We start from the raw sequence: 25,875 nt of genomic DNA, 5'->3' as shown, positions 1-25,875 counted from the left end.
TAAGCGTCCCGTATTCTGGTCCATAACCTCTGCATACAAAGCAGCAGAGCTGGAGGACACTCTTTCTCCTACCCCATAGCCCAAACCTAGAACAGCCTGCACCTGCACCCCAAGATCTACCCTACTCTACAGGAGTTCTGTAGAATGCTGAAAACCTGGCTCTATGACTGAGGCCCTGGACCCTACCAGTGCCTGGATACTCTTGCGGGTGACAAGTCACGCTCTACAAGTCGACTGACTGAGTGATTAATTAATTAATTAATTGAACCTCGGGAGGAAAGATCCTTGGATCTCCCTTTTAAATTACTGCTTTTACAAACATGCCAAACCATTTTTCAGGGAATTCAGAGTTACAATTCGGTTTTCTCCCCCACCCCCAAAAATCTCAATATAACCAGAAAAGCTACAACTATCCGGACACAGACTCTCTCGGGAATCCTAGCCCCAATTATTATAAAGTACCCTTAAACCTCTACATTACCCTAAAACTAACTCTGTTGCTTATCTTGCACCTAACTCTCATCACATTCTATGTGATCTTATTTTAACCCCATTGGTGTCCATAACCCTAAACTTAACTCAAACCCTACTGCATTTCCTGGCATCAAATCTAACAGTTTCTCTCATCCTTGGCCCATAGCCTACTCTTTAAAATGTCTCTAGCACTATGTTTCCTTATTTAAAAATGTTTTGTTTTGTAATGTCTTTTATTCTGGGATTTTTGTTTCAATGTTTTATTTGGATAAAATGACACGTCACCCGTGGTATCTACAAACCTTCAAAACTCTTACTATACATTAAATCCTTTCTAACTGTTGCAGGCACTGACATAAGATAGTGGGTGTCTGTCTCAGTGTACCTAATCAACGTAACTACATAAAAATAAATCTCAAGGATAAAGAGGGCCATCCAGTGAAAATCCAGATTTTCAGCATACAAAAGAGCAGACACAATTGAAACCAAGTAAAAAAAATGCAATTGTGAATAATGTCAATACTCACATGATGGTCTTGGGATTCTGCAGTACGCAGGCCTTTGGTCCAAACGTGGTCACAGGGCATGGTCCGTGCATGGATCGTGTTCTCCTATTTAAAGGAAACAAAGAACTTGTTTAACGAACAAGCACTTTATTTGGGTAATCAGAGCACTTTAAATCAGAAGACCAGGAAAGACACAAACACAATGCCAACGGAGAAGCAGGTCAATGAGAATGCAGACTTTGTGCCTGAACCCAGCTATACATGAGGAAACTCTTGACATGCTTGGCCCATGGTGAACTGATATCTACAATCTCGATGACAGCAGGAAAGAGGGCAGGTGGAGAGCTGAACTCAGCTGATGCAATAGCATGCAGGCACCCCTTTGCTTTTGGCACACTGAGATGGAGCAGACTACAAGCACTTATCGATGGTAGAATCCACTTGGACAGCTAGTCTGGCGTACAAAGTGCAAGATCTCAAAGGAGAAAGAATCGCCGATCTGGAGGTAGCCGAGCACATTGTATGAGTTTACTTCTGGAAGTACTAGCGGTAAGTTGCCCCAGACAGAAATGTCATGAAAGACCAGACCTCTTGACAAGCGGGGCGGTCAGGGTAGAGTGGGTAACATGCCATACCCCACATATGACTGCTTCTGCTGCAGTCCTATAAGTAACTCTGGTGTTGAGGGGGTAGGGTTAAAAACATTTCTCTGTACACCAGCTGCCACTTCCAGATTACTCAGTGCTCAGCAAGAGCTGGTTTAATTTTGAACTCAAGAGCATCGAGATTTAAAATATGTGTTGTTTGAAACTTGCGACAGCATACACCTTTGAGAAACTTAGCCGGTGGCCTAGCCACGTAAAAAGCCACAGGAGGACAAGGATTATACAATTCAAACTGAGTTTCCCTTCTGCTGTCCAAAATATCCTAATAAAAATACATTAGTATAGCGACATACAGAGCCTTTAAGTCAGCCCTCGTAATCCCTTGATCTGGTTAAATGCCATTCACATTTTTCTTTCACACACCACATATTACAGCACAAAGCAATGCAATTAGTCAATTTAATTCATTAGTTCTTTGTGCTGTAAATGACAGCCTTTTAACTCTTCAAATGTGCACAGCCGCTTTAAAAGTAGTGCACCTCAGCGCCAGGGTTTGCATGCAAGGGAATAGTCAGAAAATTAAAATGCCACCCATTTGAACCATACCCCTACTCATGCAGAGTACATCCGTTCACTTTTCCTCCATTTTACATGCCTTATCCTTCCACTCTTTCACCCTATAACCTATGATCCTTCTGCTCTTCCATCCATCCTCTCACCCTTCTATCTACCAAACTTTTTACCCTTCCACCGTACTGTTCACTTTGCCTTCCTTACTTCATTTTGTCTTTTCTTCCTTCCATCCTTCCTTTCTCCTCTCAATCTTTTTAACTCCTATTAAACCATCTTTCGTCTTTCCTCATTACTTTTTCTTTCTTATCTTTCTCTCATGCATACTTTTTCTATGTTTCCCTCTGTGATTTCCTCATTTCACGATTCTATTATTTGTATTTCTTTTCTTTGCTGTGCATGTCTGCCCTCCTCCAATCACCTTGTCATTTATAGACGAACGGTATTATTTATGAGCACTTTGTCACGAGATCTGAGGATAGAGGAGGCCCATAAACAACTTATTAATGTTTACTGTGATCAGTTTCACAACCCCATCACACCATGTGGCACCCCGCTCAAGAATGGGTGGGGGCTCTCTCTATTCCCCTTTTTAGGTTGCCTGGACTGATGGGCCATTACTTCATTTTTTACATTTTTGCCAATTGTTGGAATGTTTGCAAAAAAAAAAACTAAAGAAATACTGCTTAATTGCCAAACCCAGACAAAACATGTTGGCTTACCCTGTGCTTGTTTGGCTATCTATCTTGGAACACAGGCTATGCACTACACCTTTAACTAGGTCCAATGTTTTGTAGGCTAACATTATGGTAGTCATTAGAGGAGATTATCAGTTATCACAGGAAACATCCCATTTTCCATGTGGAAGTGGTTTCAACAGAGGCAAGGGAGGACAAAAGTGGATGTTATAAAGGGACTCCTAGGGCACAACTGGTTTTCCTACAGATGATTTGACCTTTCAATTGCATGTTAGGTGATGCGCTTCATGAGCGAGAGAGAACACCAGTTATTCGCTTATTTAGCCAAGATGGATAGGTGTCCCAATAAATATGGATAGGTGTCCCAATAAAGGTTTATATTGAATCATCAATCTAGGTCAAGGAGTTGTCCAGCTGGCTTAGTCTATGAATTAGAGGAGAATGAAGAAGAGCTGTACCCCTCAGGATTCCCGCTTAAGGTTGTATGCATGTCCTCAAAGAGTTTACTCCAAATGAAAACTGCAGACTTCAGGGAAGGCCATTGTCTTAAAGAACTGATACAGCCTAAAAAAAGTATTTAATTGGTTGGATGAGCAGATATAAATGGTTGTTTGCCTATTTCTAGTCATGGGCAAGACCAGGCAGACAAATAAGCTGCTCTAGAGGTTTTCAACAATTAGGGCACTCCTTCTAGGATAAGGTAGGACTATTTTATTTCAGACATTCAGGGAAAATATGCAGTGCAATAAATCAGTACTGTTTCGTAATCAACATCAAAACCATTATTGGTTTCACCTCTTCCCTTCCAGGCAGCATCAGATAGTTTTACATAACTGGGGATATAAGTAAGAAGAAAGGAGAAGATTTTCCTGAATCACAATTTCTATAGGGCACCAACAGCCTTTAAAACAATGTCCAGAGAAGAAAGCCCTTGCCATTTTCTCGCTTTGGGCATGCTACATTTTATAAATGATTATTCTTCAGAAGTTTCCCTATCTGCTCCACAACATACAATATCAAATTACAAACTAAGAGAATTTTCTGAAATTTGAATGTCCCAGTTCGTTTCCTACTGTGAGCTGCCTGTGAATTGCCCTTAGCACATTAGCCCAAGGTGTATATGAGAAAGACATTGCACTTCTTGACATATGCAAATATTATTGGGCATCAAACTTGTCTGCAATCAATAAATAAGCATTTGACCGATTAGAGAAACTGTCAATTAGAGATGAGAGAAATTCTCTTGGGGATACTGGATACCAGGCAGCATTTTATGGGGTCATTCAGATCACTTGTGTGCTGCCAAACACTGTTAGAAGTCAGAGTGTGGCAGGTAGCCATGAGGGAACTGGAATGAGAAGACATGTTGATTAACATGGCCCAATTAAGGGCCAGTCACAAAACTGGAGAACTGCTAAGCCTACTAGGATTTGACCAATGGAAAAAGATAGAATTTTTTAACATATGAGACAAGTGGAGTAATGATGGGCTGAAGCCCATGAGGGCTCCCAGAGTGGGTCTAAATTAAAACAGACCAAGGTATTATGGGATTTACAGTTTACCTTTCGAAATGACAATAGGAGCAAAACGTGAATATCAATAGCTCCCCACTGCAGCATAGAGTTCTCTTAGAAGCACTGATTAAGAAATCAACATTAATATGCGAGACCTTGACTAACGGCACATCGGATACTCTAGAGAAATCGAAATCTCATCTAGTGTCAGATCTAAAATATATGGATGACATTGGATGGACGTAAGCTATCAAACAGGAATTAGAATTATACAACTAATGCTTCAATATAGAACACGCTTTTCCGGGACAATGATGGAGAAATTTAAGACATCGGAATTGATCTGTGCCTTAAAGGCTGTGGACAGGTCAGTGGTTTCCTTCACATCATATGTATCTGTCCCAAACTAAACGAGTTCTGGACAGAGCTGGTAACTGCTTAACAATTATCACAGGTATCACACAAATTGAGGTGGCAGAAATCATGGAGGATGGACTGAAAACACATCCACATACCAGGGATGTGGAATTCCTATCGCCCGACGCCCGGGACATCTTGTTTGGGGTCAAGGGCAACAAGTTTTTATGTTTACTTTGTCCTTGGGACAAGTAGGCCCAACCCTCTGCAGCACAAACCCTTTGGCTGCCTGTTTACAGAGAGTGGAACTCTCTGCAGTTGAGGTAATGTGATTCCAAAAGATAATGCTGTTCGAACTTGTATTTATGGTTCATTATTTGAAAGCCTTCATTATTAGGGTGAGTGCTGTAAATAAATGTTTTAAGGTCACACTTGACTACTGACGTTGGTTCCAGTACAAAAAATAAATAAATGTATATACACATGTTTGAAAAGTTTAGGCTATGAGGCTAAGTATAATGCTCCCAGAATGCTCTCTGATTAGATGCAAATGAAGTGACATTTAGTAAAATGTGTTGATGCATGCTAGTATTTCCCAAAAATATTTATAATGGAAAATCAGTGTAACCATTTTCAACACGAATATGGGAAGCATGAAAATAAACAAACACTGACAAAGCCAACTGATCTGACATATTTTTATAAGTCTTTTAGTTTCATCAATGCGTGTCTTGTTTTGACATGGCTTTTGTAACACTTTATTGTTGTGGGAGCTACCAGGACCTCAACATTGTAACAAACACTGGCAAAAACCCCCCAAAAGGTTTTTGAACTCTAAAAGCACACATTGCCACCAGTGGCATAACAAAGGCCCCGCAGCCGCCCTCCAGGGGGCCCCTTCAGCACAGCACCTGCCCTGAGTAAGTCTGGAGAGCGGGCTCCTCCATGTTCTTTGCAAAGGGGCACCCTCCAGTTTCGTTACGTCACTGATTGCCAGTGTAGTTCCTGACACTGAACAAAACTACTTTGTGTGCCAATATGCTCCTTGTGGAAGAGCAGAATGCGATCACTCACAGTAAAGCCAGCCGAAAGAGAGAGAAATAGAAGTTTAATAAAAACAAAATGTCTTTGTTAACACCAGACCTAATTAGGGACCGAGACCCATATTAGGTAGCTTTTTGCATGTCGCAAACAGCGACTTTCGCTGTTTGCGACGTGCAAAAAGCACATTGCGATGCACAAACCCAGTTTTGCGATTCAGTAACCTGGTTACCGAATCGCAAAACGGGTTTGTGACTCGCAATTAGGAAGGGGTGTTCCCTTCCTAATTGCAACTCGCAGTGCAATGTAGGATTGTTTTGTGACCGCGAACGCGGGCGCAAACCAATTGCAGTTTGCACCCATTTCAAATGGGTGCTAACACTTTCGCAAAAGGGAAGGGGTCCCCTTGGGACCCCTTCCCCATTGTGAATGTCACTGTAAACGTTTTTTCAGAGCAGGCGGTGGTCCTGCGGACCACCGCCTGCTCTGAAAAAATTAAACGAAAACGTTTAATTTTCCGTTTTTGTAATGCATCTTGTTTTCCTTTAGGAAGCAGTCACAGACATGGTGGTCTGCTGTCTCCAGCAGGCCACCATCCCTGCGAGGGCCACTATTCGCACGGGGTCGCAAATTGCGACCCACCTCATGATTATTCACTAGGTGGGCATTTGCGAAGCCCTTGCGAATCACAGATGGTGTCAGGGACACCATCCTACATTCGGATTTGCGACTTGCAATTTGCACGTCGCAAATCTGAACCTACTTTCATGTGGCCCCAAATTCTTAAAGAAAGTCACAAAAGTGCACCCATGGTATATGTCGTACCCCTATAAAATATTTGTGAACTGTATTTTAGCATGGGTAGATACGCATGTGTAAATTTGCTCATGTGAAAATCTATTGAGCATTTGCAAGTTCATTTTCCCTCCGGCCACTTTCTTCCCAACCCTGGAAGAAGTTCCAATTCTGCCATTGTCAGGAGTAAATGTCCAACCTTTCTTATTATGGGAAAATATTAGAGAGAAGCTGGTGAAAATCTTTAAAACATGCAGGTTAGTAAGTTTGCAGACTCAAAGGCATTCCAGCCCTGGGACTATTGCTTACTCCTTCCTCCAGCTCCAGTATGCAGATCTGCAGAAAGGTGGCAAAATAAGGAAATTGCTACAGTAGGGATTGAAACTGCAAGTATTCAAGCCCTACTATGGTAGTAGACCTGGCATAATCAGAGAGGCTATTATCAGAGCTCTTACATAATGAGATTGCTGCCATAATTTGTCGCCACACTACATGGCACCAAAGAGACAAGTAGATCTTTTTACAGGACAAGTAGATTTGAGAAGCAACCTGTCCCCTGGACAAGTAGATATTTTAATAAATTCCACACCCCTGCGATACACTACATCACATTTGTGCTCTAGGACTAATGATTGCTGAATGAGAGATTGCAAGACTGTGGGATAACCCAACCATTCAGTCTTGAGTGCCATGGAATAAGATTGGTGTATGCTAGCTATCTGAAGACCAAGAATGGGTTCTGAAGAAAGTAAGGGTAATTTTCCCACTTCCTAGAGTGTTTTAGGTTTGTGCTGGACAAACTGTCTTCTTATTCTAATTGAGGAAATGAAGTGTGAGTTCTGAAGTATAAAAGTACTACTGTGTGTTGGTGGAGCCAAGGTTGTGAAAAAGACCACAAATATCAAGGAAGAGTAGACGAGGTAAATCTCCTTGAACAATTTCAGAATTCAAGTCCTGGCCGCAGTGACTTGCTTGCGGCTCAGCTTTATTCAGACAATTTACCTGACTCCCCTACATCTACTTCATCATCAAGGGACTGTGTTTAAAAAAGGACGGGCTTTCGAAGATGACAAATCTTGACTGCTGGTTTCAGACACTTAAAATGCTGGGGTGAAATCTGAATCTGAAATAGTGTGTTGAATACATACTGTGGGGGTTGAGAAGATATATAGAGAATACAATTGACAGGAAAATAGGCTCTAGAGAAATAGAGTGTGCATCTAAACTGTTATGAACACACATCTGCCACTTTTGTATTCATAATACAGCTAAAGATAAAGTTCAGTTTAAAGTTAAGGATTGTTATCTACGTGGTCGGGTCTTCAGAACTGGATACAATCCCTGACTTTCCATTGATTTGTATTGATGGTAACATATATCGCCTCTCGTTTCTGAAAGATTCAGCTTTCCCCAAGCACTCTCACATTACTCTTTCTGTACAGCCTAGTCTCACGGTTTCCCTTTCTAGCATATTCTTGTGTTATAACCCAAAGACCTTTCTCCTGTTCGCTAACCATTAACCCCTTATCTCTCCCCTGCGCTGCAGGTCCGAACTTCGGTGCTCCTGGTGTGCGAGTTCCCCTTTGATTGCATGGAACGTTACCTAAATATCTTATATCATTTAACCAACCTTTCCACTTCTACTCCAGCAAACTGAAGGTAGAGGTCTATACCCTGATGACACTGATTGAACGATTTCTGCTGCTGACCCACACAGCAGTAAATCTGAGCACATACGGGACGCCACAGGCCAAGCTGCATTGTTAAAGCGTGCAAAAGACATGTCTGCAGAACTTGTGCATTTCATGAATATAAATATGCAAATTATGTAGTAACTAAAAGAGCTATTTAGGTGGTGTCAGCCAAAAAGGAAACTAGGTGCACAAGCCTTGCCTGCCTTATAAATAATGTACTAATCCTCTGCTGTCGACTGATTGAAACGATTTATTCAAACAGCCCAGAATGTATTTAAAGTTATTACTTCTACTTAAACCTTAGACAGATACATAAATATAATTATCTGGAATGCGGGGCTTCCAGTGGGATCAAAAAACTGGGTGGTCTCTCAAAGGGGCGTGGCCGGTGTAATTAAGGGCGTGGCTTAAAAGCACATAAACTAAAAACCTGTGCTTTGCATAGTGTGCCGCCCGACTGGTATTATGCTGCTTCTTTCTGTCATTGCAACTAGATATTCAATACAAGCAACATTACACCTACAACAAGCCACGCCTATTGGATTTGTCAATGGTTGTAAGTTACATTAGATAAATAAGCAAAAGCTTCTGTGCATAAAATATTTAAAATGCTTCTTTTCTGAAATGAGACTGTGAAAGAACTATAACGAGTCTCTCATAAGTTTCATCAAAGACAGTGAAGGATTTTACTACTGCCTACGGAGTTAGGATCTTTTTCACCCTAAGGGTGAGGGAAAATGGAGAGTCCGATAGGGATCCGTCCTGGCACCTCGTTTTTAGAACTGCTGGTACTGAGCACAGGCAGGACCAGGACTACTTAAAGCCCTGCTGGAATGGTTAGTTACACAGCGCCAGGATATCACAAGCACATAGAAGCGGCATGGCGCTCCGCTGTGAGGCTAGCCTTTAACTTAGCGTACTGAGAGGGGGTGGGGTAGTTGAGTGAACAACATGGCGCACTCTCAGTAGTCCTGGACTGCTATTGTTTCACTTTGGTACCTGTGCAACTATAGCTTGCAATACAACCCTACCCCGTCTATCCTTATGTCAACGAAAACAGACTGCAGGTAAGCCACGCCTGCCCGGACCCGCAGAGTCATGCTACCGTAGGGCTTCTAGTCCCTGAAAGAGAGACGTGAGGGGCCTGCACACCACCGGGCCCGATGCAGGTCTGACGCACTTGTCGCAACTTTGTCAGGGAGGAATTGAAGCCAACCGAAACTCTTATTTACATTGTTTTGCTTACTAATCAATCTCCCTCCTACTCCGTTTTTAATTCTTGTCGCAGCAACTACATTTTTAAGGTTTCTCTCTTTTTTTTTGTTAATCACGGTGTCCCCTCCGCCGCCCATTCTCCTACTCCTTGGCTCTAATGTCTGGAGTACCCTGAATCTTACAGCATTAGCGCTTCTAATTCCTGGCCTGCTCCCAGTAGAGCAGCAAGGACGTCGTGGGCCCTGGTGCAACCAAAGAAAATGTCCGCTTTGGCCTATGATGGGGTAGTAAAATACAGCGATTATCAGGATTCAATGGGCGCTCGGGGCTCTGGATCGCCGGTGCCACTGTACCAGCTGCACCAATGGTCGTGAGTGACTGCTCTATTTCTTTACCGCCTCTGGCTTCTGATTTTGCAGCTGGAAGCTCAAGTCTCATGGACCTTTGACAAAGAACTCTTTAGTTTCAAGCATTCGTTGTCAGCAAACTACAGCCTCACAAACAGTATTTGAGCCTGAAAACACACTGTTTTTGTTTACTAATTTCTCTCACCCAACCCCATCTTCCTAAAAACAACAGCAGAGAATGTGACAAAGGATAACTGTCACCTAACCTGTGATCTTCTCATATTCCATTTTGTCTGGTTATACAGTGTTTTCAGCTTTTAAATTACAATGTTCATACAGAGTTCAGGGGAAAATAAATGTTACGTTTATCTGCAGATCGCTTACTGGAACTGCAAATGAGCTCGAATGAAGGGCATAGAAAACGTAAGGACTGTCGTGGACATGCATTTATGTATCTTAAAAATGATGTTCTGAGGTAGACATGCGTAATTCACACTGGCATTTGTGTTTTTAAAGTGTCTACTAGTTTTTAAAATACTCTTGCACTGGGAAATGCGGTTTCTTGTATCGTGCTCATTCCTTTGAGGTATATATGCAGTGCCTCTGGAATAATGTGACGGTGGAGGACCGATATATGCAGCTGGATTGGCAGTATTAAACTGCACAACAATGCAGATTATGCATCACAATGGGGCACATTCAATGGCAGCAACAAATTTGCTACCACTGAATGAGTGCACTCATTAATACTTACTGCATTTTAACATATCTATCTTATTAATGTGTTATTGTTATGTGTATTTGTATAGCACACAACTCACTCCTGAGCGCAGCCTAGCGCTGAAGCGGGTGCATTATGAGGAGAGCCAGGTCTTAAGTTTCTTGCGGGATTCAAGAACTAAGGAGGAGGCTCCGATGTGCAGGGCAGTTCATTCTAGGATATAGGAGCCAAGTAGAAGGCATGAACAGCATATCTGGTTTTGCGTACGCAGGGAGTTGTGTGTAAGCAGGAATCTGGCTGAGCGGAGGTGTCTAGTAGGTTTGTAAGAGTTTATGTGGTTGTTGAGGTACATGGGGCCAAAGTTGTGTAAGGCTTTGTATCTGAGCATGAAGAGTGCTTGTTTGTGGATTTGGAGCCAGTGGCGCTGTCTAATATGCAGATTGATGTGCATGCGGAATGGGAGGTTGAGGTTAAGCTTCTTCCCTGAGTTTTGTATGGTGTGGAGTCTTCTGGTCCAAGTGCGTTGCCGCAGTCCAGCTTGCTGGTGATGAGGGCTTGGGTAACAGTTTTGCGAGCATTGATAGGAGGCAATCTGAAGAATTGACAGAGTATCTGGAATGTGTGGAAGCAGGAAAAAGAGATTGCATTCACTTAGCCGGTGATGGTGAGTTGGTTGTCAATTATAATTCAGAGGTTCTTTGTGTGGGCTGCCTTGATGCATGTGGTTCCGAGTTCGGCCGGCCACCAGGTGGATCCCCAGACGGTAGGTGTCTTTGATGAAGATTAGTACTTCTGCCTTGTCTGTGCTGAGCTTGAGGGAGTCTGTTTTCATCCATCTGATGAGTTCAGTCATGTAGGTTGGGGCTCAAAGTTTTTGTTGCTGCTGGTGTTCTTGTTGCTGAAGAATTGGGGCGGCTGAATGCAGAGGTTCTGCAATTGGGTTATGTTCTTGCTTCTTGCTGCCGGAGAGGTGAAATCTTTCACTACGGCAAAAAACTTCCTTGGCGCTGTTAGTGCTGCTTTCGATGTGATCGGTTAGTATGGAGCATTTGGTGGCTCTCATTTGCTGACAGTAGTGTCTAAAGGCAGATTTATAGGTGCTCATCAGTATTATTCTGACTTTGTCTCCGTCCCCGTTCAGATTGCTTATATCGACATTTAAGGAGCCTGAGGACTTCCATGTACCAGTTTGCTTTCAGTCTTGGTTTCATGGATTTGAGAGGAACCAGGGAATCTGCCCAGGCGGTGATACAGGCATTGAAATTGGAGGCTGATTTGTGGAGATTGTTGTTGTGTTGAGACAGGTGTTATAGGAGTGTGAAAGACCAGGATACTTATAGGATCTTGTTTCAGTCCTGCCATGAATATTTGGTGATGGTGTTTCTGTACTGGTGTAGGATGGGTATGCTGAAGCTGAATAAGGTGTGGTCGGAACAGGTAATCAGTGTGGTCTTGTCTATTGAGATTTTGCTGAAGCGGTTGAAGATAGGGTGCAGTAGGTGTCCATCGGGGGTGTGACTGGGGCCTTCCACTCGCTGGGTAAGTCTGAGATTAGACAGGTCTTCATGGAGTTTGGTCATGCTGGGATCGGTGAGGTCCTCCAGAGGTAGTTCAGGTAGCCAAGGAGGATGGTGGTCCTGACGTCAAGGGTCAGAGGAATGACGAAGTCTCTGATGGTACTGCCAAAGTTGGTGCGTGGTCTGGGAGGGCAGTAGATGAGGGTGACACTCAGAGTGTGAGAGGTTTGAAGGTCAAGTGTCCCATGTTGCTGCTGGTGCTTTCCAGGCTGGTGGAGCACTGGATGAATCCTCTGAAGATGATAGCTATTCCACCTGCAGGTCTGTTTTTCCTATCCTGTTTTGCGATCTTGTAGCTGGTGGGGAATGCAGTGGTGATGAGAGGGCACAAGAGGAAGTCAGCCAGGATTCAGTCAGCAAGAGCAGGTCCGGTGAGAAGTTGTGTAGCAGATCCTTAATTTGGGCAAATGTTTAGAGGAGTATGCGGGACAGGGAAGGCTGTGTGTAAGAGGCTGGCTTGGTTTGTAGTGGGTACCTTGGGTACTTACACCAGGTCCAGTTATCCCGTATTAGTGATATGTAGTAGTGTTCTAGCAGCTTAGGCTGATAGAGGTAGCTATAGCAGAGCAGCTTAGGTTGAACTAGGAGACATGCAAAGCTTATGCAATACCACTCATAGTTACACAGTACTTATACACAAGTAAATACAATACTCAGTGTTACCAAAAATGAAGGTATTTATTTGGGTGACACAGTAACATAAATATCCTAAAGACAATACTCCTTCTGGAGGTACGTATTATACACAATATATACACTAGACACCAAAATAAGGTATGTAATTAGACATAGGATAGTGCAAACAAGAGGAAATGCTATAGAATGCAATGGGACAAAATACGTCTGGGGCAGCACAAACCATATAATAAGAAAGTGGAATGCGAATCACAAATCCCCCCTAGACAAGTGTAGTGTGTGCAGAATCGCTGGGAGAGTAAGAATACAGTAAAGATAAGTAAATTACCCCACCCCAGAGCCCAGATAAGCAGGAATAAAGTACTGCAAGTTTCCTTAGGACACACTACACCTCGTGATATGGATTATCGCAGTAACCAACCAAGTCTGCAAACAACAACTGCTGGATTCCTGGACCTGAAGACCTGCAAAAGAAGGGGACCAAGTCCAGAAGTCGAAAGAAGTTCCAGGAAGGACAGGACCCCCTGCCAACCCAGAAGAGGGTGCAAAAGAAGAGTCCCCGGGTGGACGAAGACTGCAGGAATGCACCCTAGGAAGATGCCAGCTGGTTCCTGCGTGATGCAAAAGATGTCCCACAGCGTGAAGATGGATGCAGACGTGATTTGGTGTTGGAAGTCGGCAACAAGCCTTGGTTACGACAAATATGCGTTTTGCTTCAAAATGGCGTTGGCTGGACCCGGGGGGACATGGGGGACTCAACTCTGTGTGAGGAAGAAGAGGGGGCTCTCAGCACTTCAGAGGGCCCTCAGGATGCCAGACATCACCCACAGGAGTCCCAGGACACAGGGACAAAGGAGGTGCAAAACACGGTTGGTGCAGCACTACAAAGAAGAGACCCACGCCACCGGAGGTCAACTCAGCGAGGTGAGCGTCGCAGGATAGAGTGCTGGGGACCTGGGCCAGGCTGTGCACGAAGGAATTTTGCAAATAGTGCACAGAGGCCTCGGGAGGTGAATAAGATGCAGTGCATAGGGGTACTGTCACTCTCAGGGAAGGCAAGGTCTTACCTCCTCCAAATTGCATCAGCAGGACCTCAGGACAGTCTGTGTCGATGGGATCCACCCTCTGTGTTTCTAGGAGCACGCTTGTCGCTGTGAGAGGAGTCAAGGAGTACCGGTCATAGACTTGGACGGTGCCTGTGTGAGCAGGAGAGTGACTCCGTCACCCCACAGGAGATTTCTTCGGTCCTTCTGGTGTAGGGTGAAGACAGAGAGTCCCCAGAGTGTGCACACAGTGGAAACTATTGCATTTGCTGGCTGGAGCTGAAGTTGCAGAAGAAAATTATCCCTTGTGGATACATTATTGCGGTTACAGTGGTTCCTGGAGCAGGCTGCGGTTGATCTGTGGTCAGAGGATGAAATAGTAGTTGCAGAGGATTCCTGCTGGAAACTTGCAAGTAGAATCTGAAGAGAACCCACCGGAGAGACCCTTAATAGCCCTGAGAGGGGGGCGATTGGTTACCTTATCAGGTAAGGACCTATCAGGAGGGGCTCTGAAGTCACCTGCTGGCACTGGCCACTCAGAGCCCTCCAGAGTGCCCCCACACCTTGCAAAGCAAGATGGCTGAAGTCTGGGACACACTGGAGGAGCTCTGGGCACCACCCCTAGGGTGGGGATGGACAGGGGAGGATAGAGTCTCAGCTTCTTCAGTGCCCAGACCACAGCAAAGGCCTCCCTGTCTATGACAGACCAATGCTTTTCTCTATGGGTCAACCTGCTGCTAATGAGAGCAATAGGTTGATCCCGGCCCACTGACTTAAGTTGTGATTGTAGAGCCCTAACCCTAATTCAGAAGCATCTGTTTGAACAATTAATTTTTTGGAGTAGTTTGGGCTCTTTAAGACAGGTGCAGAGCACACTGCCTGCTTAAGCGCCTCGGAAGCTTTCTGACAGCTAGCTATCCACAATAACGTTTTAGGCATTTTTTTTACTGGTGAGGTCATAAAGAGGGGCTGCAATGGAGCCATAGTTCTTAATGAACCTCCTGTAATACCCAGTGAGACCTAAGAAGGCTCTGACATGGGTCTGAGTAGTAGGGGGAGCCCAGTCCATAATGGTCTGAATCTACCCCTGTAGTGGTGCAATCTGTTCTCCTCCTACCAGGTGGCCCAGATAAACCACTTTCACCTGCCCCATCTGGCACTTTGAAGCCTTGATAGTTAGGCCTGCCTTTTGCAGGGCCTCCAAATCTTTACAGAGGTGGACCAGGTGATCCTACCAGGTGGAGCTAAATACAGCAATATCATCCAAATATGCTGCACTGAAAGCTTCCAAACCTTGGAGAACTGTATTCACCAGCCTCTGAAAAGTGGCAGGTGCATTTTTCAAGCCAAAGGGCATAACCGTGAATTGATAATGCCCTCCTATGGTAGAAAATGCAGTTTTTGCTTTAGCATCTTCTGACATTTTGATCTGCCAATACCCTGCAGTCAAATCAAAAGTGCTTAGATACTTGGCAGATGCCAGTGTATCTATTAGCTCGTCTGCCCTGGGTATAGGGTGAGCATCTGTTTTGGTTACTGTATTGAGACTCCTATCGTCCACACAAAACCGCATTTCTCTATATCCTTCTTTGCTATGCGGTTTGGGGACAAGCACCACTGGGCTGGCCCAGGGGCTATCAAAAAGCTCAATCACTCCAAGGTCTAACATTTTCTGAACTTCCACTTTTATGCAATCTCTCACATGTTCAGGTTGCCTGTAAATTTTACTTTTGAGAAGTAAACTGTCTCCAGTGTTGCACCAAGTAATTGTACCAGGTGTGAGGGAGAAGAGTTCAGAAAACTGATCAAGGAGATTTTTACAGTTTTCCTTCTGCTCAGCAGTAAGGCAGTCTGCCAGAACCACTCCTTCCACTAAGCCATCAGCTTCAGTGTTGGAGAAGAGATCAGGGAGAGGGTCATTCTCTTCTTCCTGTCCCTCATCTGTAGCCATGGGCAGGGTTAAGTCAGCCCTGTCCTAGTAAGGCTTTAGGAGATTGACATGAAGCACCCTAAGGGGGCTTCTGGCAGTGCCCAGGTCCACCAGGTAGGTGACCTCACCTTTCTTTTCTACAATTAGATGGGGTCCACTCCATTTGCTCAGAAGCGTTAGTTAAGCTTCGCTGCTTCTCCCCACTTGCAGACTAAATTCTGTTTGTGTATATTCCTTTCCGGAGGCTTGTTATCAATGCTTTGTCTGCTTTAGTGTGCCACCTGGCACACATGGCATACGAGGAAGAATAAAATAAGCCCTGGCCTACTCGAGCATCAGTTGACAGTTATCTCAAGAATTATATTCAGCTAGTGCGTGCTCACCACACTGGCGATTAAGAGGCACCTAATTAATTCTACTGAGCCACACACATAAGCACAGGAGTCCCTGACATACTGCGGCACAGGCAGGAGCAGGTGTAACTGAAATTTCAAAAAAGGAAAATCCTATGAGAACCACATCAGTTAAAGGAGTGGTGATTCCAAACACTCATCACCATAGCAATCGCAGAAATTGTTGGGTGCCTGCACGAACTGTAGCGCCACCACGCGGATGCTGACAGATGCCGGCTGCAAGTGGCAAGCATGCAGCACCTTATACTTGCCTGTGAAATCAGTCACCAACTTCTAGAGGGCAGCAACAAGACAGCACGGTGGTGAATACATGACTGGGCCTGTCCTCACAACTCCACCGAATATGGCCAGATAGACGTGCAACACAATCAAACACAATCTGAGGCAGCAGATGCGAGGTGAACGGACTAAAAAACAAAAACTGTGCCAATCAAGGCAATAGCACTTTCTGAGGCAGTGGCATGTGCAGGATAACCAAGGACAGCTTTTATGTCTAACACAATGCCTAAAACACACTAAAGAGCACTGGAAGATGGCTGAAAAAGAGAGACCATTCTCACAAGAGACAAAAAGACTAAGAAATAAAAATAGGAGCAAACAACTCGCAGGGTGCTAAGGTGCTGCTCCACAAACGGTCTGCTTCTCAACTCAACTCAGAACTTCCACCAATTGCATTAGGTGATTAGCCACCTCAACCCACTGCCACCATTTAGGAAATGTAGTGATCTTTCAGTACTGTGATGGCATGTATGGGTTACATCAAGGCTACAAAAGAGTCATAAGTAAAGTGCTCTCTTATCCTCCACTATGTTCGCGAAGAAATCTTCAGAACTTTTGGAAACTTTCCAGAATCAGACGGAGAACGCAACTATGAAAAGTCTATCACAACTTCATCAACCATTTTCACCATCAAATGAACCCGGATTTTGAAAGGTTTAAGTTGAGACAAGCCCACTAGCTAGAGGGGGAGTCAATCAACACGTTTTATGCAAGTCTCAAAGACCTATCTAGCATATTCATGAAGGACGTTCTCAGTAAAGAAGTCAAACACAGATAATACACAGTTGCAAATCAGCAGCCATAAGACATCATGCACTGTGAAAACATGTGATGTCTCTTAATGAGATATTAACTCTTGCAAGGTCCCTTGCACTATCCAGTGGCAGAGCTGAGCAGATGAAATTAACTCTGAGCAAACTCACACTAAATGATGATATAGAAAAATAAAAAGCGATTAAAACAGAAATAGTAAAAATAATGGACACCACCAGAAGAGGGCCCCTTCCTCAAGAAACTATTGGAGTACCAAAAGATGATGATGAAGAAGGAAAGACTGTGGGTACTGCGGACTGCGCCCACAGCTGATGAAAGTGCCATGTCCGAGATGAGATGCACACTACTCCAACTGAAGCAGACCAAATCACTTTGTATAGGTCTGCAGAGTTGGTTGGTGATGATCTGCACCATGACCTCAACAAGCAGCAGGAGAGCGCTCCAACGAAGACATCCTATCACTAAGAAACTGCCAGTATGCTACACCTCACTTTAAGAAAAACAAGAAGGATGATGAAATTTTTTAAGGTGGAAGTGGAAAAGTTAAATAACAAGTAAGAAGCTGGATTATTATTTGGGGTGGGTATCTACCCACATGAAGGAATAATCACAACCCTTGTCCGGATAAACCCTCAAACTCACTAAATCAACCTGAGCTCAACTTCATGGGAGGTATGGCACAGATCAGACGGATTTAACTCAGGGTTATGTGTAAATATATATGCAGCACCAACAAAGTAATACATTCAAATTACAAAACAATAAAAATCCCCAAAATTTTTTAGAAAAAAACAGTAGAATTTAATGAACAAAATTACAGTGTTAAGTAGAAATGGTGTAGAAACACAAACACCAGTGACAGTTAATGGTCATCCCTGTAGCCTGAACAGGAGGTCAGTCTTTTTGCCCTTGCAGTGTACTTCTTTGTCCTGGGTTCAGCAGGGAGCAGGTCTAGTCATTCTGGGTTCCTCTTAGGTGACAGACAGCAGGTCCAGGAAGTTTTCTGGAGTGGGTGCCTTGCAGTGCAGCATTTATTCCTGGCTCTAGCTACTGGGTGGGGATGTCGTCTGGGCGTGCCCTACCCAACGGAGTAAAGGATTCCCTGGCCAACTGTACACATTTTGAGTGTTTCCAAGATGGGGAAGGTCATTGGTCACACTTTGGCTCTGATGTGTGTGTGTATGTGTGTCTGTGAGTGGTTGTGTGTATGTGTGTGGAGTGTACTATGCTAATCCCAGTACCCTCCCACATCGAACACTAAAATCTAATTTGCAGCAGCCACTGTACCAAAACAAACCCAGAGATAGACATCCAGAAGGACAAAAGCAGAGTCCTGAGTCCCTCAGAAACATGGCATTCTGTTCTCTCCCCTTTCAAGTGTACTTTAATGTGAGCCCAGCAGGCCTCTCAAGCAGAATTTGACATTCCATCAGGACTAGCCACTGTAGTCTCAAAAGATTCCCACAGCACCCACCCTGCATAGTCAAAGGAGTCATCTATGCCCATTCAGGTCAGCCTATTGTTTGCTCCTGGGAGGCATTTCACATATATTCCAAGCTAATTACAAGATTGGAGAAGCTACAGAGCCAATAATAATTGGCCTTGAGGAAACTTCAGGCAGGGCAAAGGTAACTTTCTAGAAGTTATTTTCTCTTAATATTTATAACTAATCTGACTTCAACACTGAATTGTTTTTCATAACTATCAAAACTAGTGGTTTAATTATTTTTTTAGCTGGTCCCCTTTCTGAGGTACAGATGGAGTATTTTCATCTGTATTCTGATTTTCTACATAAGACAGCTAGGCCTGCCACAATGAAAATAGCTTTTTGGTGCTTGTTACTGTAAGGCCATGTTAACATATAATTTATACATGTCCAGCGGACCTTGCCTTATGGGCTACACAGCCTACATAGGGGTGACTTACTAAGATTTAAATGGGAGGTTTTAATCTGTCAAAGGTTTTGACACTGTTACAGTCAGGCTACAATGGAAGATCTCAAGCAATTTGCACTGCCCTTGTAGAGGCTGGCACAGTAGTTGCTGCAGTCCACTAGCCCTGGGTAAATTTTTACCATATACTAGGGACTTGTAGGCAAGTTGAATATACCAATTAGGACTATGCTAATTCAACTAAATAAAAAAGGGGGATCCCAAGTACTTTACTACTTGTTAGCAGGGGTAAAGTGCATAGAGTTCAAAGGCCAGCAAAATTTAGGGTCCAGCAAAAGGCACAAAATCCAGCGCAGAAAAGTCAGGCTTCTCGAACCAGAAGGTTTGCCTACTGTAGCACAAAACCACTGATGCTAGCAAGGTCTTTTGCCCCGAACGAATGAGTTACTTACCTTCGGTAACGACTTTTCTGGTGGATACATTAGCTACCTGTGGATTCCTCACCTAATGAATACTGCCATGGCGCCAGCATTCGACGGAAATCTTCTTCCTAGCTTCTGCACGTCGACAAGGACGTCACATTTGCCCACGCAACGCCGTCTGACGTCATACAGGCAATAAGAGGTCCTCGCCGACGTGCCGACGTCAGTACCAACATTTTTTACGTGCCTGAGAACAATAATCCAATGCAATGAAAGATAAAGGCAACATCTCATAACATTGTAAACTACACATCTTTGCAAGAAGATGGCTATAGATTTAATAAAACCTCTTTTTAAAAAAAATAAAAAAAATTTAAACAATACATATATACACTAAATATGTATATACAAAAATAAATATATACAAATATCCATATATACATATTCTATTGCAGTCCTAAAGAACAAGAGGAGCACACCCAAGGATTACTTGGTAAGACCAAAAAGGCAACGGGGAGGCGGGTGGGACCGTGAGGAATCCACAGGTAGCTAATGTATCCACCAGAAAAGTCGTTACCGAAGGTAAGTAACTCGTTCTTCTGATGGATACAACTACCTGTGGATTCCTCACCTAATGAATAGAGTCCCAAAGCAGTACCGCGCCCGGAGGTGGGTGCCTGAATGGTCAAACCAAGAAATCCTGCAGCACTGACCGTGCAAAATGGCCGTCCCTTCTAACCTCAGAGTCCAAGCAATAATGTTTCGCAAAAGTGTGAAGGGACGACCAAGTTGCGGCCTTGCAGATGTCGACCACAGGAACACCCCTAGCCAAGGCCGAAGTGGCCGACTTAGCCCTGGTGGAATGAGCTCTAATACCATCAGGAGGATCCTTCTTTGCTAAAGAGTAACAAATTTTAATGCAAAGAACAACTGGCCTGGAGAGTGTTCTTTTGTGGACTGCCTTTCCTCTCCTCTTGCCCACGTATCCGATGAAAAGCTGATCATCCAGCCTGAAATCCTTTGTTCTGTCTATGAAGAAGCTTAACGCCCTCTTTGGGTCCAAGCGATGAAGTCTTTCTTCTTCCTTTGAAGGATGAGGCGGAGGATAGAACGTGGACAGAGTAATTGTCTGGGCCAAATGAAAGGGTGAAACAACCTTCGGAAGGAAAGCAGCCTTGGTCCTCAACACCACCTTGTCCCCATAAAAAGTTGTATAAGGGGGTTTTACTGATAAAGCCTGCAACTCACTCACTCTCCTTGCAGATGTTATGGCCACCAGGAAAACTGTTTTAATAACTAAGAACCTTAAGGGGCAAGAATGCATAGGCTCAAAAGGGGACCCCATAAGGAAAGTCAGGACCAAGGACAAATCCCATTGAGGCATAACGAAGGGTTTTGGAGGGTATTTATTCATAAGGCCCTTCAAGAATCTAAGTACTATAGGAGATTTAAATAACAATGGTTGGTCTGGAAGACAAATGAAGGCTGACAGGGCAGACAAGTAACCTTTAATAGTAGCCACTGCACAACCTTTCTGCGCTAAAGACAAAGCAAAAGATAAAACATCTGACATATGAGCACGTAAGGGATCAATCTGTCTCTCCCCACACCATACCACAAATTTAGACCACCTATTAGCGTAGATAGTTTTAGTGGAGTGTCGCCTGGCCGCTAAGATAACATCAACTACATCAGGTGGGAGAGAGAAGGAACTCAGGTTGCCCCGTTCAATCTCCAGGCATGAAGGTGCAGGCTCTGGAGGTTGGGGTGTAAAACCTGCCCCTGCGACTGCGAGAGGAGGTCTGACCTGAGAGGGAGACGGAGCGGAGGGCACATTGAGAGTTGAAGAAGGTCTATACCACACCCTCCTTGGCCAATCCGGAGCTATTAAAATGACTTGGGCCCGGTCTTGGCGAATTTTCCTCAATACTTGAGGAATCAAGGGTATGGGGGGGAAACGCGTGAAGCAACTGGTCGCACCAGGTTCTCTGAAACGCATCCCCCAACGCCCCTTGCACCGGATACTGGAGGCTGCAGAATAACGGACAGTGCGAGTTCTCCCGGGTGGCAAACAGATCTATCCGAGGAACCCCCCACAACTGGAAGATCAGACGGACTTGATCTGGATGGAGACGCCACTCGTGGTCGGCCGAGAAATGGCGACTGAGACTGTCCGCACGTACATTCAAGACTCCGGCCAGATGATTTGCTACCAAGCAAATCTGATGGTCCTTTACCCAGGACCATAGTCGAAGAGCTTCTCTGCAGAGAAGGTACGACCCTACTCCTCCCTGCTTATTTATATACCACATCGCGGTAGTATTGTCCGTCAGAACCTGAACTGACTGACCGCAAAGGGATGGGAGGAAGGCCTTGAGAGCCAGACGTACAGCCCGCAACTCCAACAGATTGATATGAAAAATCTGTTCCTCTGGAGACCAAAGCCCTTTGATCTCCAGATTCCCCAGATGAGCTCCCCACCCTAGAGTGGAAGCATCCGTTATGACCGTGATCACTGGTGGCGACTGCGTGAACGGCCTTCCTTGAGAAAGATTGTCGCCCACAATCCACCACTTCAAGTCCGTAGCAGCATCTCTGGAGATCTTGACAGAACCTTTGAGATCTCCTTTGTGTTGAGACCACTGCCTTCGGAGGCACCACTGAAGAGCCCTCATGTGCCAGCGAGCATGCGTGACCAACAGTATGCAGGAGGCAAACAGGCCGAGCAGACGAAGGACCTTGAGGACTGGAACGACCGCTCCACTTCGAAACATTGGAACCAACTCCTAAATATCTTGAATCCACTGAGGCGGAGGAAAGGCTCGATCCAATGTTGTATCCAGTACTACCCCTATGAACAGGAGGCGTTGAGAGGGCTCTAGGAGAGACTTGGGCACATTCACCGAAAAGCCCAGATCGAACAACTGGGTTGTCGACTGTAGATGGTGCAACACAAGCTCCGGGGACTTGGCTTTGATCAACCAGTCGTCTAGGTAAGGAAATACTGCTATCCCCTTCCTCCTGAGCTCTGCCGCAACCACCGACATCACCTTCTTGAAGACTCGAGGTGCTGAAGTAAGACCAAACGGGAGGACCGCAAACTGATAGTGCTGCGACCGCACCACAAAACGGAGATACTTCCTGTGCGACTTGAGAATTGGGATGTGAAAGTAAGCATCCTGAAAGTCGACAGACACCATCCAATCTCCCTTGTTCAACGCCAAAAGCACCGGAGCTAGGGTCAGCATCATGAACTTTTCCTGTTTGAGGAACCAATTCAAAATCCTCAGGTCCAGGATTGGTCGCAATCGACCATCCTTCTTGGGAATCAGGAAGTACCTTGAGTAACAACCTTGACCCTTTTCCTGCTCTGGAACCAACTCCACCGCGCCCTTTGAAAGGAGGACTTGAACCTCCTGCTCTAACAACAGGAGGTGTTCTTTCGAACAATAAGATGGGCGGGATGGGGGGCGGAAACTCCCGAAAGGGAAGGGTGTAGCCTTTTCCCACAATGCTGGTAACCCAGGTGTCTGATGTGATAACTTCCCACTTGTGAAGAAAATGCAGTAACCTTCCCCCTACAGGAGAGGTGTGAAGGGGGTAAGCCTAAGGCTGCTTCCCCTGCTGCACCCCTCCAGAGGACGAGGAAGAGGCAGAGTGCTGCTGAGAGGCTCCCCTGGTACGGACCCTGCCCCTCCCTCTAATTGATCTAAAGGTGAGAGAGGAGGTAGGTTGTTGGAATCTCCCCCGAAAGGAAGAGGAGGATGAGCCACGACCAAATCCTCGAAACCTCCTAAAAAACCTGGTGGAGGTAGAAGAAGCGGCTTGCAGTCCTAATGACTTGGCCGTGGCCCTGCTTTCTTTAAACCTCTCCAAGGCCGAATCCGCTTTGGCACCAAAAAGTTTGTCCCCATCAAACGGGAGGTCCAACAGGGTCGACTGCACGTCCGAAGAAAACCCTGAGTTGCGAAGCCAAGCCTGTCTCCTCGTAACCACCGCCGTGCCCATTGCTCTAGCCACTGAGTCAGTTGTATCCAACCCAGATTGGATAACCTGGGTTGCAGCAGCCTGAGCATCCGACACGATATTCAAGAGTCCTTGAGGAAGCTCCGTATGCGATGATGTTATCTCGTCCATAAGAGCATAGATGTACCTCCCCAAGATACATGTAGCGTTGGTGGACTTCAGCGCCATGCTACAAGATGAAAATATTTTCTTCGACTGTGAGTCCAACTTTTTGGAGTCTCTGTCCCCCGGCACTGTTGGAAAAGATCTAGGCGCAGATCTAGCAGAGCAGGAAGCCTGGACCACCAAGCTCTCCGGCGTAGGGTGTCTGGACTGAAAGCCAGGGTCAGATGGTGCAGCCCGATACCTGCTGGCCACAGATCTATTAACACCCGAGGAAGATACCGGCTTCTTCCAGACCTCCAATACCGGTTCAAGCAAAGCCTCGTTGAATGGTAAAAGAGGCTCTGCCGCAGTAGAGGCCGGATGTAAGACCTCAGTTAGTAAATTTTGTTTCGCCTCAGCCACCGGCAAAGGCAGTTCAAGGAAGTTAGCCGCCTTCCTTACTACAGCATGAAAAGTGGCTGCCTCCTCAGTATACTCCCCTGGAGATGACAAGTCCCACTCAGGGGAAGTATCAAGGCCACTAGCTGTATCCAGTCCATGAAGACCTTCAGAATCCTCAATTTCACCTTCTTCCAGGACCTGGTGATATTCCTGTTCCTCCAAGAGACGGAGAGCACTTGTCCTAGAATGTAACCTCTCCTCAATACGCGGCGTCGACATGGCGTCTGCCGAAGTCGAGGAACGGCGCCGATCGCCGGATCCATCCGACGCCATGTCAGGCGCCACAGGAAGCTTCGACGCCGAGCTAGGAGCCGGATGAAGAGAGGTGCGTCTCGGAGTCTCAGATGGTCTTGACGGGGTCACTGGCCGAAACCCCGAAGTCGATGGAGCTGAAACATCTGGCGCCGAAACCTCTGGAGCCACCGGAGCCGACACCGGCGCCGAGCCCACATTCCCCAAGGGGAGAAAGGGCATGAAGGGTGCTGGCCGTAGCGGCACCGGAGCACCCAAGCTGAAAGCCAACGGGCCCGAAGGACCAGTCGGAGCACTGCCTGGAGCCATCTGTTTGAAGATGGTGAACATTGCATTTAAAAATGCGGTATTATCGGCTCCAGGGGCCGGGAAAGCCGGATACTGGGGTGCCTGGATCGAAGGCGACCCCGATGCCGGCCTCGACGTCTGCGACGCCGGAGAGAACACCCGAGACTGTGGCACCTCAATCACTGAAGACGTCTGCCCAGGCGAAGTCGGCGAAGCCGGAGAAGGCAACGGCGTCGATGGATGTGGAGTGACTGTGGGACTGACCTCCCAAGTCTTCCGACGCCGAGCCGATGGCAACCTCGATCGAGACCTCTCCTTGCTCGAATGGCGTCGTGAGTCCCGACGGCGCCGGGAGTCTCAATGACGCCGATCAGACCTCGGCGAGGAGGACTTTCTATGATGTCTCTTCTCCTTTCTCTTCGACTTCGCCATAAAGAGTTTGGCTTCACGCTCCTTCAGTGCTTTCGGATTCATGTGTTGACATGAATCACATGTAGCTACGTCGTGGTCGGAACTTAAGCACCACAAGCAGTCCGAATGTGGGTCAGTAACATACATCTTGCCCCCACACTCCCGACAGGGCTTGAAACCAGACTTCCTCTGAGACATAGTAACCTCAGAGAAAAAACACGCAGCAGAAAAAAACACACTGTAACTTCGAAAGCAACAGTAGCTCCCTCGAAGATAACCGTTTCGAATCGCACAGAAAAAAGGGAACTGACGTCGGCACGTCGGCGAGGACCTCTTATTGCCTGTATGACGTCAGACGGCGTCGCGTGGGCAAATGTGACGTACTCGTCGACGTGCAGAAGCTAGGAAGAAGATTTCCGTCGAATGCTGGCGCCATGGGAGTATTCATTAGGTGAGGAATCCACAGGTAGTTGTATCCATCAGAAGTTAGACATAATGCAGAAATCTATGGTGCTAAATTTTGTACGTTGTCGCTGGCACATGAACTGTACTTAGCAATTCCACTTCAGAAGACTTATACAATCCATTTTGCTTTTCACATACAGTCAAGAGAAGTTGACACCCATCCTGAAGGACTTTGGCAACCTCCTTAAAGATAAGATGCTTCAGCAATCTACCAGTAAACCTGCATATCGACGTCACAGTGTGACCCACTGCTCTTTGCCAACCACTGTACCTTACTATTTGCTGCGTACTGTACAGAAGAAGCACCAAAGACTTGAAGATCTAGATGTACCTCAGAAAGTCAAATGGTTGCCACAGCTGTTATTCGCAAACAAACCAAAACAA

General features: G+C 45.5%; 1 protein-coding gene across 4 annotated transcripts in view; it reads right to left on the bottom strand.

Moving 5' to 3' along the window:
- Positions 1 to 25,875, bottom strand: part of NADK (NAD kinase) — a 417,957-nt gene that overhangs the window by 221,845 nt on the left and 170,237 nt on the right. For all 4 annotated transcript variants that reach the window (XM_069241012.1, XM_069241013.1, XM_069241015.1 and 1 more), the window contains one exon: positions 1,002 to 1,085. In XM_069241012.1, the coding sequence (XP_069097113.1) occupies positions 1,002 to 1,085 (84 nt within the window). The remainder of the gene's footprint in view (positions 1 to 1,001; positions 1,086 to 25,875) is intronic.

The sequence above is a fragment of the Pleurodeles waltl genome, chromosome 6 (assembly GCF_031143425.1).
Source record: "Pleurodeles waltl isolate 20211129_DDA chromosome 6, aPleWal1.hap1.20221129, whole genome shotgun sequence".
Lineage (NCBI taxonomy): Eukaryota > Metazoa > Chordata > Amphibia > Caudata > Salamandridae > Pleurodeles > Pleurodeles waltl.
Note: the sequence above shows the minus strand (reverse complement) of the source record. Positions and strands in the feature narration are given on the sequence as shown.